Below are 16,037 nucleotides of genomic sequence, written 5' to 3' on the forward strand. Positions count from 1 at the left end.
CCTCTGATACCTGTGAAATCAGTCACCGCTTCTTTTCGAGCTGCTGCTGATGCAGCATTGCCAAGCAGCCAGCTCACTCGGAGGAAAGCGCAGCAACTCGGTTCCGGTACATCAGCACACAGACACCCTGTGCTGTGGACATCACCCTTTAGTGATGTGGGGAGAGAGCGCCATATACCCATCCGGAGGGAGAAGGGCCAATTTTCCTCCCTCTGAGCACCGGCAGCTTGATGACAAAGCTGCATGAGAGGGGGTTCGAACCTGCGACCTCCCACTCATAGTGGCAGCGCTTTAGACCGCTGGATCACCCAGCGCCCCCAAAACCTGCCCACTTTTGATGCTTTAGGCATGGCTGTCCAGTAGGGTAGCAAGATAAGTTTTAACAATAAACACATTGAAATAGCTGCAATAAGAATATGAATAACAGCAAACCTGACCTGCAGTACCCATGTGCCGCCACAGAGAGAGCTCTCTTCAAGCTGCAAGCTCTGCTAACTGTTAACAAGGCTGAAGGTAGAGTGAGGTACAGGAAGTGAACACATACACACACCAAACCAAATCAACAGCATTATAGCAATATCTGATTTTTAGTCCATATTATACTGTGCTACTGTCAAGCTAATGTCTAACCAAGAATAATAAATAATTAAAAAAAAAAATACAAATCTTAATTGATGTTGAACAGAGCCCAGACCAATGGCTCCAATCCTGAAATACTTGCATGAGTTTCTAAAGGAACGTGACGGATGACATGATATGCAAGTTTATTGGTGGTGTACTGCTGGTGAGTGCTTTACAGAACACATTATCTCCTTTCTCTGTAATAGCCCTGCCTATACACACCAGCCAGGTTATCCTTCCAAACTATCTACAAAGTTATATGCAGTTCCAAAAGACAAAAAGTTCTACGGGAAAAAATAAATTCACTTGTTTCTCATCCACTACAGTTTTGCAAACATACATGACAATTTATACAATAAAAATTAAATTAGGCGATCAACATGAACAAAGGTTTACTGGTTCAAATCCCATGCCATGCTGCTTGACATCAGTAGGGCTCATTGGTCGTGCTCTCTCTGAGTGGGTAGATAGCGCTCAGGTGATTTGCAAGGTTGGTCAGCACAGGAGTCTGTGAGCTGATGTATCAGAGCTGAGTCACTGCGCTTTCCTCCGAGCTCGCTGTGATGCTACCCGTTAAAGTTGCGTTAGCGGCAGTTCGAAAAGCATGTGCTAGTCTTCGCGCTTTTAGTGTTGAGGCATTACTATTGTGATAAGGGGTTGGATAATTGTCCTTCTAAATTGGGGAGAAAATCTAACATAGATTAGAAACAAATAGAATTGTGTATGCTCATTCTCTAAATTAGCAAAAAAAAATAGCTCTCTTTAATTTACGGCCTTTCAGACAAGACATCAACATTGCCTTGGCCTAACAGATCAGTTTGTTTATGTTAAAGTGTAGGCCAGGCATTAGTCCTTAAAGGCCACAGTACACCATTTGGTAGAGTACTGATCTACTAATTCCTAATAAACTGCTGTGTTGAACCTCATGTGTTCGCTTGCATACATTGCCAAAACATTATACTGTGCTTGACACCAGTCCACTCCACCACCCCACTCCAGTACCAAACCTAGACACCCTTAATGTAGAGCCTCTACATGACTCTACGATGTGGCAGTCTGCATGTTCTGTAAAGCAAATGTACAAGCAGCAATCAGCAGTGCATTTAGAACAAGGCTCAAATGCTTCAGCTAATAATGGCGTTCAACATGCTTGCTGGCAGGAGGCTTCCTGTGAAGCCTATGGTGCTGATGCCTTCCATGGCCTGTGACAAAGCATGGCACATATTCTCCTTTACCCAAACGTGCACACGCCCCCGCACACCCACACGCTAGAGCCTCCTTCCTTGCCCTCCGAAAGGCAGAGGAACAACAGGCAGCTGCGAATGCTGCAGAGCAAGAAGGGAGAAGGAGAGAAGCGCCAGAGAAAGAGAAAGAGGTAGCAAAGAGGAGAAGGAGGAGGAGGATAAGGAGAAGGATGAAACGGCATGAGCACCATTCGATTTGCAGAACAATCTAGAAAAACCTGCCACGACTGGGCTTACCGGCTGCTATCACTCATCTCTGCGCGTCCGGCGACGTCGCTCAGGGCATCGGCGCGGGTTTGTCCCGGGTGTGCGAAGGACAGACGCTGGGTTCAGCCATGGGAACTGGCTCTGCATGGAGAGCGCGGCGTAGCTTCATCTATCCCCACAAATGACGGATGATTCAGTCTCCTTGACAAACACATGGAGCGGTGGAGGATGAGTCATCGGCAGGCAGCCATTCTGCCTTCAGCCGCCGGCCTACAGCCCAAACCGTTCTTGCTCTCTCTCTCTCTCTCTCTCTCTCTCTCTATAACTCTGTTCCTCTGTCTCTTTCTCTCTCTCTCTCTATAGCTCTCACTCTCTCTCTCTCTGCCTGCTTGCCTTCTTCCTCTCTTGCTGTCTCCAGTAAAGAAAGAGAAAAAAGAGATGGAGAGAATGTGATCTCCACACAGCGTGGCTCCAGCACACCTACACCTCAAGCTCAGGCTACAGCCAACGACACCCACACATGCTGTGGGAGGGTGCATGCATGTGTGCGTGTGTGTGTGTGTGTGTGTGTGTGTGTGTGTGTGTAAATGTGTGTATGTGCTTGAGAGAGACAGAGGGAAGCGAGTGAGATCAACCTAGCATGAAACAGTGTAGTTACTGTGCACCTCCACATCAAACAATCCACCTACACACTCTATATGAACACCAAAAGGTTCCTGGCGCCTATACAGCACACCAACCCACACCTACACCTTTAACATTCCTTACAACCCCTCAGAAAAGCAGCAATTCACACGCGTCTATAGATAAGCACTGCTAAACAAAACGAGGCCGTGACAGCCCTGCTTATTTCGTCTCCGCACGAAGTGCAACAGCACAGCTATGTCTCTCCAGACTGTACACTAGAATTCCTGCACCACAGGAGGAAAAGCCTTGCCTTCAACAGGCACACACACTTACACATCAGTCAGGCAAAGGCAAATGCAATTTCTGCAACCCATCATTTTATACGCCATCATCTGTGCGGACAAGTGAATCAGCAAAAAACAAACACAAAAAAACAAATATCCAAATCATAGAACAAGGTTTTGAGGTCGTTTTGGATGGTGACCAAGGTCACGACAGCTACTAAGGGAGTGCAAACTCAAACTTGTGTGTATCACCAAACACAGCAAACTGCACAGGCTTTATCACAGGTATGGTAACAATGGTAAGAACAGTTTTATGGAGCAGCAAAACCCCATATCAGAAAAGGTAAATGAGCAAGAGTTTACCAAAACAAGGCAAACCCTAGTCAAGCACTACAATACACTACACAGTTACATTTCTAAATGTTGCAGAAAACTGTAACTGTGCAAAACAAAAAAAACACTTTTTAGATTTTATTTCTAATTAGACAATGCAAAATTACATGCTGCACATTACATGACAGCCCCATGCTATCCTATTGGTATTGGTATACTTTGTGCCAAAATATATTTTAAGTATATTTAAAGGCATATTTTACCACACTTGGAAGGTAAAATTCAAAATCCACAGTAACAAAATCCAGTGTAAAAAATTGTGGTAAACTGCCAGGGCCTTTAAGGAAAACAAATTAACTAAAAATTGAAAAAAAAAACATTGCAAAAAAATGTAAATCAGTACATTGTCAAAAAAACTGAAATAATAATATTGTTTAAAAAAAGAGATTGCTTTTTAGCAAATGATTCATTGGTTAACAGCTTACAGCTGATAAGTGTAATGAAAATAAACTGGCTAAAGCCTTTACACAACACACAGCACACTCATACTTTTTTAAAACAGCAGCTTGTCTGGGCCGTACAGCACTGCTACTAGACAACTAAAATAAGGGTGTTCTAAACTGTTTGACTGGTAGTGTATATATTAACAAATTCAATGTAATCAAATAACTTTTTTTCTGATTTGGGTTTGTATGAATATTGGAAGCAAATGTGCAAAAATAAGCACACCTGGCCTTTTCTTTACTTTTACAGTATTTGTAATAAACTGCTGTCTAATATACACACAGAGCAAATTAATAGATTCTGATTCTGAACACACCAGATAGAGTACACACTCAGTATACACTGTAACACATGACCCATGTTGTCACATGGGTAAAGTCAGTAGACATCTTTCTCTCTCTCTCTCTCTCTCACTTTAGGGCAAACACATGCCGTTGGAGGACTGGGATGCAGTCTCACTGGTACAGCTTTTGTCGTGGCCTCTTTGACCCTTAAGAGCGATGATGGTGATTAGATGAATACTGATTTGGCTAGTAAGTTGTGAAATCAAAACTGGGTTCACTTTTTTTTAAATAAGAAGGTCATTTTAAGTATTAACTGAAAAAAGTATTAAGTGAAACCCCAAAAAATAGCATAAAAATAGAATCTAGAGTTCTACAAAAAAATGTTTGAATGTGTACACTAATTCACAAAATATATATTTGATACAATAGGAAAATAATGTGATGATTTATTTGACCATCAACTGTTAATACACAATTTGTTTATTTAAAAAATGTAGTCTACCGCCAGCAAATTAACATGGCCACCAGATAATGTGAATAAACAATCAGAGCTGTTATAATTAATGTATAGCTTCACTTCTTTACTTTATTATCCACCAGCCTAACAAACATCCTTTGCAGGACCAAAGGGGGATATTGACCTAAAATTATTTTTATTTCCACAATAACAGAGTAATGAAATACATTAACAATCATTAATTGTCTAAAAACAACTAAATTAGATGCTAAAGATGCAATGTGAACTAAGTTAAATAAAGCTTAGCTAAGTAAACAAAACTTTAATAAAAAGAAAAGATTTTCTTTTAAAGTCAAACGAGCACCGCATGTTAATCTGCACAGATTTTTCTTCTGAAAACTGTTTATTTGGGTGAGTAAAGCACCTCTGTTTATTTGCAGTAAACTTAGATTCACAAATTTCTTCAGCACTAAGACTTGATCATGAGCATTAGCGGCCAACCACTAGGGGTTAGTGGTTAATGCTGCCCGACAGCGCTACACTGAGGAACCCTGAGTGTTCTGGTAAACCAGGGCGATACTAGCTAACGGTTCATCCCACATAGCTTGTTTCAACATAATAAACGTTGTTGATATACACCACTCTGAACAGCAAAAGAGCTAGCACGGTTAGCAGGTAGTGCTAATGCTGCTTCAGCAGTGCTAGCCGGGGTTAGCAGCAGGCTACAGGCCGATAATACTCACCTCTGAATGGTAAAATAGCCGTTAGTGGCTAATGCTATTACAGCCCAGGTGCTGGAGAGCTAAACTAAAACTCCTGTATTACGCTGTATTACTGATTTTTGAAAAACGTAAAGCAGTTTAAGTGCGCCTTATAGTGCGCATAAAATCCTGACATCCTTGACAGTTATTCAAGGAAAACTTTTGCTGAGCAACTTCTTTGAAGCCATCAGAAACGTCTTAAACTTTGTTGGTATACTGACAAACTGTCAAGTCAGCCATACAGTGGTCAGTTAGTGTCTGCAGTGTGGTGTAAAATCCCAGCCACAGTGCTGCACATGATACACTCATACCATTCAACTCACACTAATATGTCACTACCATGTTATGAGTATGTAATGAGCACCACCCATAAAAAAAAAAAAGAAATCCAGTGGGCGAGGGCCCCATTGGTGGTCCTGTCCATGCTGCGGGTGTGTGTACCAATTGTACTGCACCACAAAGCCAACAGTCTGTAATTGTACATCTGCAGAGTGGACCTACATGTCAGATCGCCGTGGTAAAATATCCAATGTGTATTTACCGATAACAAACTGCAAACTCATTTCATAGCCTCTGTAAGTTTCTATTGCTCATAATGAGACTAGATGAGCTGCTCCTGTTTTTATGGTGAAGCTCAACTGTGGTGTAAGTCTAAGCAGAACAGGGCAAGTCTCAAAATGAAATGGAAGTGGAAGTTCAGTTTCAGTTTATTTATTTAGTTTGCTACTTGAAAATGAATGATAAATACTTCCGACACAAATCATATTCCACAGTGAATCATGAGAAGGGCTAGGGCTAACGTGCTGTAGCGTTTCCTGTATGCCAGTTAACAGCTAGTCAGCACATGACCATGGTTTCCTTTTTATGTTACACAACCACTAAGAAGGTCATAAAAATCAGTACAGATATGTCTATGGAATGACTTAGTTAAAACTCAGTTCACACAAAGTGGAAGCAACTTATACACAGGTAAGATCACAGCACAGCAGGAGACACAGGCCTGTGTGTACCTATGGTTTGAGATGCCTTGCAGTAATGCTCATTACTTATTGGTATGTAAGAAGGGACATTTCTGAAGAATTTCTTCATTTATAATTCAGTAATTAAAGAGATTTAAACAGCAGGAACATTTTGTACATTACTGTACGACTTCTGCTTTGTTAAATAGTGCAGTCTTTATTTAGGCCACATGAGGTCCTTACCAGCAACTTAACACTCCCCAGAAAGTTTTCACAATTTGACTGGCAAACGGTAGAGAGAGAGGAAACAGCTTTTACTGTCTGTCATATAATTTGTGGCCGCAAAAACACAGGCCTGGTGCTTCCCCAGCAAGGCTAGTTCAGTCTTGCATTTTATCCAGACACTGCATACACTGGCTGCAGCAATCAACGCAGGCCACAGTGGATTGCAAAATTGCAAAACTACAACACAAGAGCCCTGTTCACAAATACTGCCATGTTTGACAACAATTTTCAGAACGGTTTTTGAATCTTGAGGCATTCACAATGCAGCAGCTCACATTCATAGAGACGTAGCTTTAGTGCTGTCTCTGAAACGATGAAGGAACCATCTGTCAAAAAGTCGCACACATAGCACTCACAAATTAGGGATGCACTAACACCATTTTGTGCAACAACAGCAGTCACTGCAGATATTATTAGTGTAAAACCTTGTTCAGTTGAAATGATCATGTAATACTGCTGTTTCACAAAGGGTGTTATGAATTAAATATTATAAAAATTAATAAATAAATAATAAATAACTTCTAGCGTCCTTAACTTGAAAAGACTAATATATGTAATGGGTGTAATATTTACAATAATATATGCACCTCATCTGAAATATAAAGTGCCTTTGGAACCCAAAAATTTTACCAAATCAAAGGTTCAGTCTTAAGTGATGCCACAGGGAGCAACAAGTTGGCTGCCTTTATGTGATTAAGAGTAGGAATCCACAATGATATTGGAATTATATAGGCATCTTTGTTATAGTAAGTTATAAATGTGTATATCGGCAGACATGTGTAACATGTGTAATACCCTATATTGGCACTGGCCCAGAATTCCCACACCAGTGCATCCCTAATTAATAGTTTTAAGTAGTGGGAGAGAAGTGAACATTAATGTCAGACAAATTGAATATAATAAAGTAAATTAGTTACAGTAATTTAGATGGTTAAACTCAATATAAAAATACATTTTCAAAACACATAATGACCCCCGTTTACACCTGGTCACTTCTTGTGTCTTGATTATCATCTGGATTGTATCTGGATTGTATCTGGATAAGGCCAGTGTAAATGTATCCAAAATGCAACCAGTTCCCTCCCAGTACAACCAGTAATAATTACACACAAGTGAATATGCATATTGTATCAAACACAGAAATCAGATTTCAGTCTGACAAAAAAGTCTGAGACATTTGATTGCCAATTCCAAACGCGTGTTGCATAAGTTCACACAAACTGACCTGGTGTAAAAGGAAGGTAAACATTTATTTCTCCTGAAGCTGGAACTTTACAGCTTTAAATATGCCTCTAAAAACAAACAGGAACCCTATACCCTTTGGGTTTGGCCAGGATATTACTATTGAGCTGGTTTCCAATTTCACTTTTAGGTTTCTAAATCTTCCACCTTTAAGGAAAAGAGAGATTTTGGCCTGCAGCGCTCCTGCTCTAGTTTATCTCTGTACTCGTATTCTCAAATTCTTCCAACCTTATAACACCACCTTATGGTTTTAAGCTGCCACACCAGAGTTACTTGTGTTGTTAGCAACAAGGTCCACTGTGATTCACTAGATCAAGCATGTGAACAACACAGTGTACAACCTTTATTTCATAATACAAATTACATATGTAGTTATAACAAATAACAACAATGTAGTGGTTATTGGTGTTTATGCACCCTATAATTGGTTTGCATCCATTTTTTTTAATAAATGCAGTTGTTCAGAGCTCTCGCAGTAATGCTAATCTGTAACAACCATGTTATAACTGATCAAAATAATAATACCATATCACACTGCCCAGTCCTAATGTCATCTAATCTAACATGACTAAGAACAAGTGGACCTAACTCTGCACTTACACTGCAGTAACATGGTTTCAACAGCATGGTTTGGCGGCTCGGTTATGAAAGCAGTCCACAGCTCTGCTTGGTGTGGAGCCTATTCGATTTAGAATGATTATAACTGTGTAAACCCTTTACACAGCTGTAAAACCATATTGTGTACAAGCCTTCTGATACAGTGACCTTAATAAACCAAGACACACAGCTCTGAAAAGAGTGGAATGAAAAGGTGACGGGGACTTGTGAACGACTGGTGAACTTTTCTCTTTAAGACGCAGGCAGCTGCTGATTTGACTCAACGCTCTCTGTCATTGCCACACTGTACACACACACATGAAAAGAAACACTAAAACCACAGCCAAAGAGGGAAAAAAAGTCTTGGGTATAGTGGCTTCCGCCCTTCTTGGCAGGTGGGTTGAACAGTTGTACCAAACCTGATAAGGGCAGACTGTTACTTCCTTAGATAAGACTCGCTAACCCCGCCTGGCCCTCTCACAATGCCAATCCAGCAGCAAGCAAGAAGAAAACACATACACACACACACTCACACATGCACACACACATACACATACTCAGAAAATATTACAGTATTTAATTTAAGGCCCGTCTATCTTTTCCTGTTTTTAGAGTGTGAAATGTTGCACCAAAAGACATCATCTTCCATATTTCACTCAGCGTCTCGTCTAAGGCGGATATTAGCTGTTAGAACTTTTCCATTTAAATTTCCAAAATAACTAAGTTGACACAGAAGAGTTTCTGCTCAAGCTTGACTATCTACACTGCAGTTCAGGCACCCGATCTAGCTCTGTACAGCTTTAACAAACTAGAATCCATTGATTATGACAACAGCATGCCTTTTACAGAAAAATGTGTGGCCCTTAATGCCTTGATATCACTTTACTTTTCAGTTAACCGTCCAAATATGTTTTGGCGCTCCAGTATTAATCTTTTGGGCTTAGGCCTGCAGATCTAACAATAGTGTGGTTAAGACACAATACACAATAGAGAAACGCACACGCCTCTCTATTGTCCGAAAGGACATTAAATTCAATGTTGTAATTCATGACAATGTTATAATTTGCAACTATTTATCAAAGATACCAACTAAGATCAACCAGAAATATATGTACTTTTATTTATTTTTATTTATTTATAAAGCAATGGAATTGATAGAGATTTTACTCTTCTGCCACGTGGTAACATTGAGATTAATTTCACTGCATTTCCGTGTTGATATTTAGAGCATTAACAATGTCACTGGCAGGGTGTCAACACCCTGAAACATGCAACACCCTCGGCACATGGAGTGACATTGCACTAGTTCTCCTTTTGACACTGCAATCACATTTCCTCACTCAAAAATGCTTAGCAAAAAAACTTGAATTTAAACTTTTCCAAGAGTTTTCACTTGGCAGTGACATTCCTGAAAACACAAAAAAACAATTAAGCTCATATCAGAGCAACTACCGCAAACTGCTTGTTCTTGTAAGAGCAGTGGTGGCCCGTAACTGCGGTACAGGCACTACTGGTGGTACTCGACGCATCCCAAGGGGGTACACACGATGACTTCAGAAGACAATTATGCTTGCATTAAAATATTAAGGACTAAAATATACAATGTTTTCACCTGTATTTACGTTTGATTCGTTTAGTGCTTTCTTTGTTAGACATGTTATATAAACTACACTTCAGTCCTTCACTCTCAGAACTACAGGTTTATAATTATTAACATCAAAGTTATTGGCCCTAGAGTAAAACCTTGTTGAACGCCACAAGATATGCTCTATCAACCAACAGGCACCAACAGTTCACTACAGTTTCTGCATTACAGTTCATAGCTAAATAAGGTAGTAAACACGGTAGTTCAGTTCTTGGTTGCTTTTCTCTGTCTAAATCTTCTGAGATGTTTCAGAAGGAATACTGTATTAACCAGGAACAATACTCATAAACTTACCGTACTATTACTATTAACTTGCAGATTGCAAAAAAAGGCAAGCTCCACACAACAGGTGGAGAACAACTGACAAAAGATATGACATTTATATTACACTGTCTAGCTCACCCTGTATAAGCATGTGTGTGGTACATGTGTTCTTGTGAAATGGTACCTGGAAGTTTTAGTTTGGTCACAAGTTAGAATGCCGATTTAGAAATTACAGATTTAGAGCAGCCACTCTTGGCTGGCCAACACAAACCATGGCATTTCTCCCAGCTTAAATAGTATCCTCATCCATTGTCTTGGGAAGGTGTTAACAAAACTTCCCCCGCTGACCCTTGACTTATTTTTGAATGGCCAGTTATAGAAGTGGACAGGGCAAGAGGCTCCGCGCAGTTGACTCGGCCTCCAGAAGCCACACACCATTACCATATGAGAGCATTGAAATTAAAAGGGCCTCGTTTGCTCGGGCAGTGCTCTAAAAGAGGGGCATTTGTGAATGAAAAAAGGAACAACAGGTTCAATAAAGCGCAGATAATGGCTTCCTGTCTGGGACGTGACAGAAGAACTATCAGTGCTCCCTCCCAGCAGGGACTGTGGCAGAGCGGATTCAGGGGGTGGGGGGGTGGATATGATAAGGCAGTCATTCTCCACAAGACCCGGAGGCCCTGTTTGGACAGGCCAGTTTTACAGCAGGAAAGTGGCCTACACAAATAAGCCATCCCATTTTTACTACTCGGCTTGACCAATAAAGTTCTAGGAAACAATCAAATTAAAAATTAACAGTCTGGATGGTTAGATAAAAAAAAGCATTTGGCCTTCTCTACAGGGTTCTAGTGAATGGATCTGTGGATAATACATACTCCTATAAAGCAAGCAAGATTATGAACAAGATCCATTAATGAGGTACAGTGGCCATTAAACACAGAAACAGACATCTGTAAAACCAACAGATGAAAAATCTTTCACTGTTTCTACATTTCCAAAGGGGTAGAATTCTACATTCTGTTCACTGCAGATTCAGCACACTCTACACTGCCTACAAAAAGTCAAGACTCAAAACATCTATACACATTCAGACGCACATGATTAGAGCTAGTGGTGTTTCCCAGCACAGCAGTCTCATAACAATTGGAAAATATATGATTTAGAAAGTGTGTCAGATTGTGTGTATTTTAAGATGTAGTTCTAAATATGCACATGTTACATCAACACATATGCCCAAATTAATAATGTTGCTATTGTAACATATTTAACTCATATAGAAATTATGGTACATGTAATAATGTAAAATTAGTGTGGGCATATTAAAAAGCATAGATCAAACTGTAATGTCAATTATTCTATGATTCTAACACTGAAGACGAATTCCACCAATTTTAAAACTTTCTAAACAAAGAAAACAACACAGGAATTGTCTGTTTGCATTCTATAGACACTAATAAGCCCAACTACAAAACAGCAAGTTATTACAAAAACATTTAATATACACTGTAGAGATGCATGCTGAGAATAAATTTTCCCATATTTCTCAATCAACACAGGTGTGTTCACTGGTAATTTAAGACAGTAAATATAACAGAAAAATACAAATTGTAACAATCACAACCCCTATCTACTATCCTCAATACTGTAAACAATCTCTACAAAGTTTCTCTACATTGCACCACTTCACATAAAAGCACTCTGAATGTCTGTTTGTTTACACAAAAAAAAAAAAAAAAAAAGAACTCCCCTTAATAAGCAGGAATGACCAAATTCCCCTGAGGCCACATACTCTGACTTTCCTTCCTCGACATTAAATCATCACTTTCAGCAGAAACCTGAAACGTAAAGTTTGGCAATTCACTCAGTCCGAGATCAGAGAGGGACAGGCCAAGGTCTATACTCAAACAATGCACAGAAAAACGAGCTGCCATTAGACCTTCTAGTCACGTGCAGCTGTCTGGCCAGTTTTTCATCACACTATGGATATTTTTGTTAGAAATACCATCTTAAATAGTTTGGAGTAACACATTATATTCTCATTTAGAGCATAAGCTGATTTGACTAAAGCTATTACTGTTAAACTGAGATCAACAAAAGCTTCAGGCCTACCTAAAGCTGGATATCCTTTCAGAGAAAACTAAACGGTCACCCTTATAAATCTTAGATCTAAAGGGAAAGACATAATGCACTAAAAATGTGCTTGGCATTTCACAGCTGACTTTCCTAGTTTACAGTTAATGTAAGACATGTGCTAGACTGTATTAATACAGTACATCAGACACTATTTATCAGTGGCACGTTTAGAAACTAAGCTGAAAGGAAGTTGTGAGCTGAACACAGTGACTGTTTTAGATTCAATATATTCTATAATTTAATTTCTATTACCTTTTAACAAATAGGCCTATTCTGGAAATGGGAATTCTATGTGCCCTTTAGGCCTACATTTAAGCATACACACAGAGTTACTGCGTCTGTATGTACTGCTGTGAGTCATACATATTAGAATAGAACACCAATATTGTGCAATGGTAATTAGTCAATCAGTTTCATTGATGTGGAAATGATGTACATGTCTGAATCATGTAATCATGTAAAATTAGTGGGAAAATTACATCTTCATAACTCCTGCTTACACTTTCTGAGAACAAATGAAAGATGCCTGTATAGCTTTGGGTTATAACAGATCTCTGTAATATTTATGTGATTCAACAGACCATACCACTGAGGTGGTGTTGCATGTACGTCGTCTGCCTCTCATCTCTAATTGGTGTATTCCTTAGTGCTCATCATGTCAGAAACCTGTCAGTCTTCATCCAAAAGAGAGGTGTGTGTAAATAGTTTACAGCTGTTGGGGCCTTGATTGCTTTGTATAATGAAGAAAATATAAAAATAAAGAATCCATTACACAATTATTTTGCAAAATGCAGGGAAGTACCAGCATTAACAGCATTAGCAATCACAGGCGTTTACTGTGATTAAAACATTTATTTTTTTAAGTAACTGACCATCGCACTACGTCCATTACACAGACACTAAAGATTCTACGTTTATAATTTAAATTTTATTGTATTATTATATGTATCATTATTACCTCATCCTTCTTTTGTAACTTCTGTGTACTATACCTGCTAGTGGATGTCCAGAATTTCCCTCTGGGATCAATAAAGTATATATCTATCAATCTATTTATCTATCTATCTATCTATCTATCTATCTGCTAAGGCAATACGATATTGTGGAAACATTTTGAATTGCGATATTTAAATTAGCCGAGGCGAATGTTTCTATAAAGAAAAAAGCAATTACAGGCGAATACTAATATAATTTAGATATTATTGTGCATCTCTTTTGTGATAATAAGAACTACCATAACCTTGACCAGATTTGTAGTAAAATACACGATATTTGGCCACTATAATATGCATCTGCTAGGTATGTCATGGAAAATTCAAACAGTGTGAATTATCCTTTTGTATCAAGTTAGTAAAAAGGTCCTAAAACTGCCTTTTTACATAGCTAAATATCAAAATTTGTTATACATGAAAACTAAACAAGAGAAAGACAAGAAAAAGACAGTGCTTCACTAATATAGAGCCATTCATTTCCATGAAACTGAAAATATCACAACCTCATAAGCTAACAGTGCGGATGGTAAAAGATGGCTGACATTAGGAGACACTACTAGCTGGTATTTTCACTCTGCCTCTCTTGAGTCAGAGTGAAAATGAGGATCTGAAATCGATTCTTCCTGCGCCGGATTGGGAATGGCTGCAGTGACCTTTTCTGAATGTCATTTTTCATTGTTGTTTCCTGAGCCATCACCCATCACAGGCTCACACTCACACATGCGAGTTGGGAAGCCCTGCTGTGATCGATACGACTGGCCTGGCATTGCCTGCGCAGCCTGGCGGCCCTGTTCACATTGTTTACACGGGTTTAGTTACCGGAATGTGGGAACCCTCGCTTTTAGGCTGCCTTAGAACCGAGCTATTCTGCTTATTAGCCAAACAATGGGGCACAAACCAAGCGTTAGCTAACGTTAAAGTCTGCTAGCTAGCCTTTTAAAACAATGTTAACGTGCTAACATGTTCAAATTCGCTAAACCAGGCTCCGTTTGACGCTTCGGGAGATATGTTTACGGGTTGAAATCGCTCTATTTTGGTTTCCTGGTTACAGCAGTGCGCGAGCGCCGTGCTGAATGGAGCGGCCCGCGCCTCTTTGCTGCTTTTATGAATGGAACGGCAGCGTCACGCGACCCTGTGGCGCGCGCGAGCCACATCGGTTCACGAGCTCTGGCACAGACAGATAGACAGCTCTCAGCGCCCGGACTCAGCGCTAACTGACCGTTTACTGACGCCTATCGTCTGTACTATCAGCCTTATAATATCATAAAAACACATTTAGCTATAAAGACTACAGTGTGCAATTTGCAAGACATTATTTTAGTTCTCGCGCCTCTAAAACGGAGGTTTGGTGGGGGTGTTAAGGAACTGGGGGTGAACATATCCTGTGACAGAATAGCGAAGTGGATTAAAGCAAATCCTGCTTGCATTCAGATGTTCTATTCACATGTTCTGTCGAGTTGTGCTACCCCTGCATATGTGCTCCTTGCGCATGCGCTGACCCATGTCTTTAAGGTTTTCATGTGTTTCTCTGTGTGATAGTTCTGTATTCCTCTGGTCATATACAGTCTTACTATGAGTACTGGAATAATTTTCTCGAGTATTACAACAATATACGCAGCGAGTCAAATAAAAAAGTACACAAAATACACAGATTATCACATTAATTACATTATGTTCTTACATTAATTTAACTAAGCGATCCAGATATCCTACCTAGCATTAGCTAGACTACTCCTCGGTATTTGTCCCCATTGCGAATGCGTTGTCTTTAGGTCAATGTTTTTATGTTTTAGGTGGTGTTAATAAGTATGTATTCCTCGGGTGCATTATATAGCTTACTTGTATTATTTTTTGTTTAGGTGTTACAACAATATGTGTCGATAAAAAAACACAAACATTATATTGCATCAATTACTTTATGTTCTTATATACATTAAGGCCATCCAAATATCCTGCCTTGCTACACTTCTGCTGGAAGCTTTCTTTGATATGGTGCTTTTTTTGGCCTATCAACATATCTCCACCGACTGCTTTATTAATATAGAAATACACACAATGGAAGCACGTTTTGATTAGGCGGCACAAATCGACAGAACACCTGGTCAACCTTGTGTTCGGCCTCCTCGAGCAGGCCCCAGTTAGTTAACTTGGCTTACTCTACATTAGCTAACTAAATACTTACGGTTTTAACTAGGTAATTCACCAGCCCATTCAAATTGAGTGGGTAACGTTAATGGCCGGTGGAGAAATAACCTAGGTAACCTATGTATCACATATCTTAATTACACTGTCCAATAAAACACACACAGTACACTAGCTAGGTTAGCTATGCAGGACAACAGTCAACAAGGACTACTGCCTCTGTCTGGGTGTGTATGTGTGTGTGTGGTGTGATCGTTTTTTATGAATGAAGCTCTGTATGCAAATGAGAGCGATTCAAAGAAAGGGCAAAACAAATGGAGGATAGACTAGCTAACATCATTCAGCTCCGGTTTGTGTGTCTGCCTGTCCGTTTTGCAAGTGAATTAGGGCTGGGGAAAAGACCCCCTGTGTAGCCCCCCAGTCAGTCACTGAAGCCTGGGGAGGCTCGGGGCTGGT

At 39.8% G+C, this 16,037-nt stretch overlaps 2 protein-coding genes across 3 annotated transcripts in view; one reads left to right on the top strand and one right to left on the bottom strand.

The window, feature by feature from the left end:
- The window catches only part of phf10 (PHD finger protein 10), a 297,697-nt gene that overhangs the window by 234,347 nt on the left and 47,313 nt on the right, over positions 1-16,037 (top strand). The window lies entirely within an intron of this gene.
- spred2b (sprouty related EVH1 domain containing 2b) overlaps positions 1-16,037 on the bottom strand; it is a 64,071-nt gene that overhangs the window by 46,963 nt on the left and 1,071 nt on the right. Inside the window, exon 1 of one of the 2 annotated variants that reach the window (XM_022686179.2) lies at positions 2,103-2,333. The exons of the other annotated variant lie outside the window; for it this stretch is intronic. Within the exon in view, the coding sequence (XP_022541900.1) occupies positions 2,103-2,119 (17 nt within the window). The 5' untranslated portion in view covers positions 2,120-2,333. Of the gene's footprint in view, positions 1-2,102; positions 2,334-16,037 lie in introns of those variants that run through there. 2 annotated transcript variants of the gene reach the window in all.

The sequence above is a fragment of the Astyanax mexicanus genome, chromosome 7 (assembly GCF_023375975.1).
Source record: "Astyanax mexicanus isolate ESR-SI-001 chromosome 7, AstMex3_surface, whole genome shotgun sequence".
Classification (NCBI taxonomy): Eukaryota; Metazoa; Chordata; class Actinopteri; order Characiformes; family Acestrorhamphidae; genus Astyanax; species Astyanax mexicanus.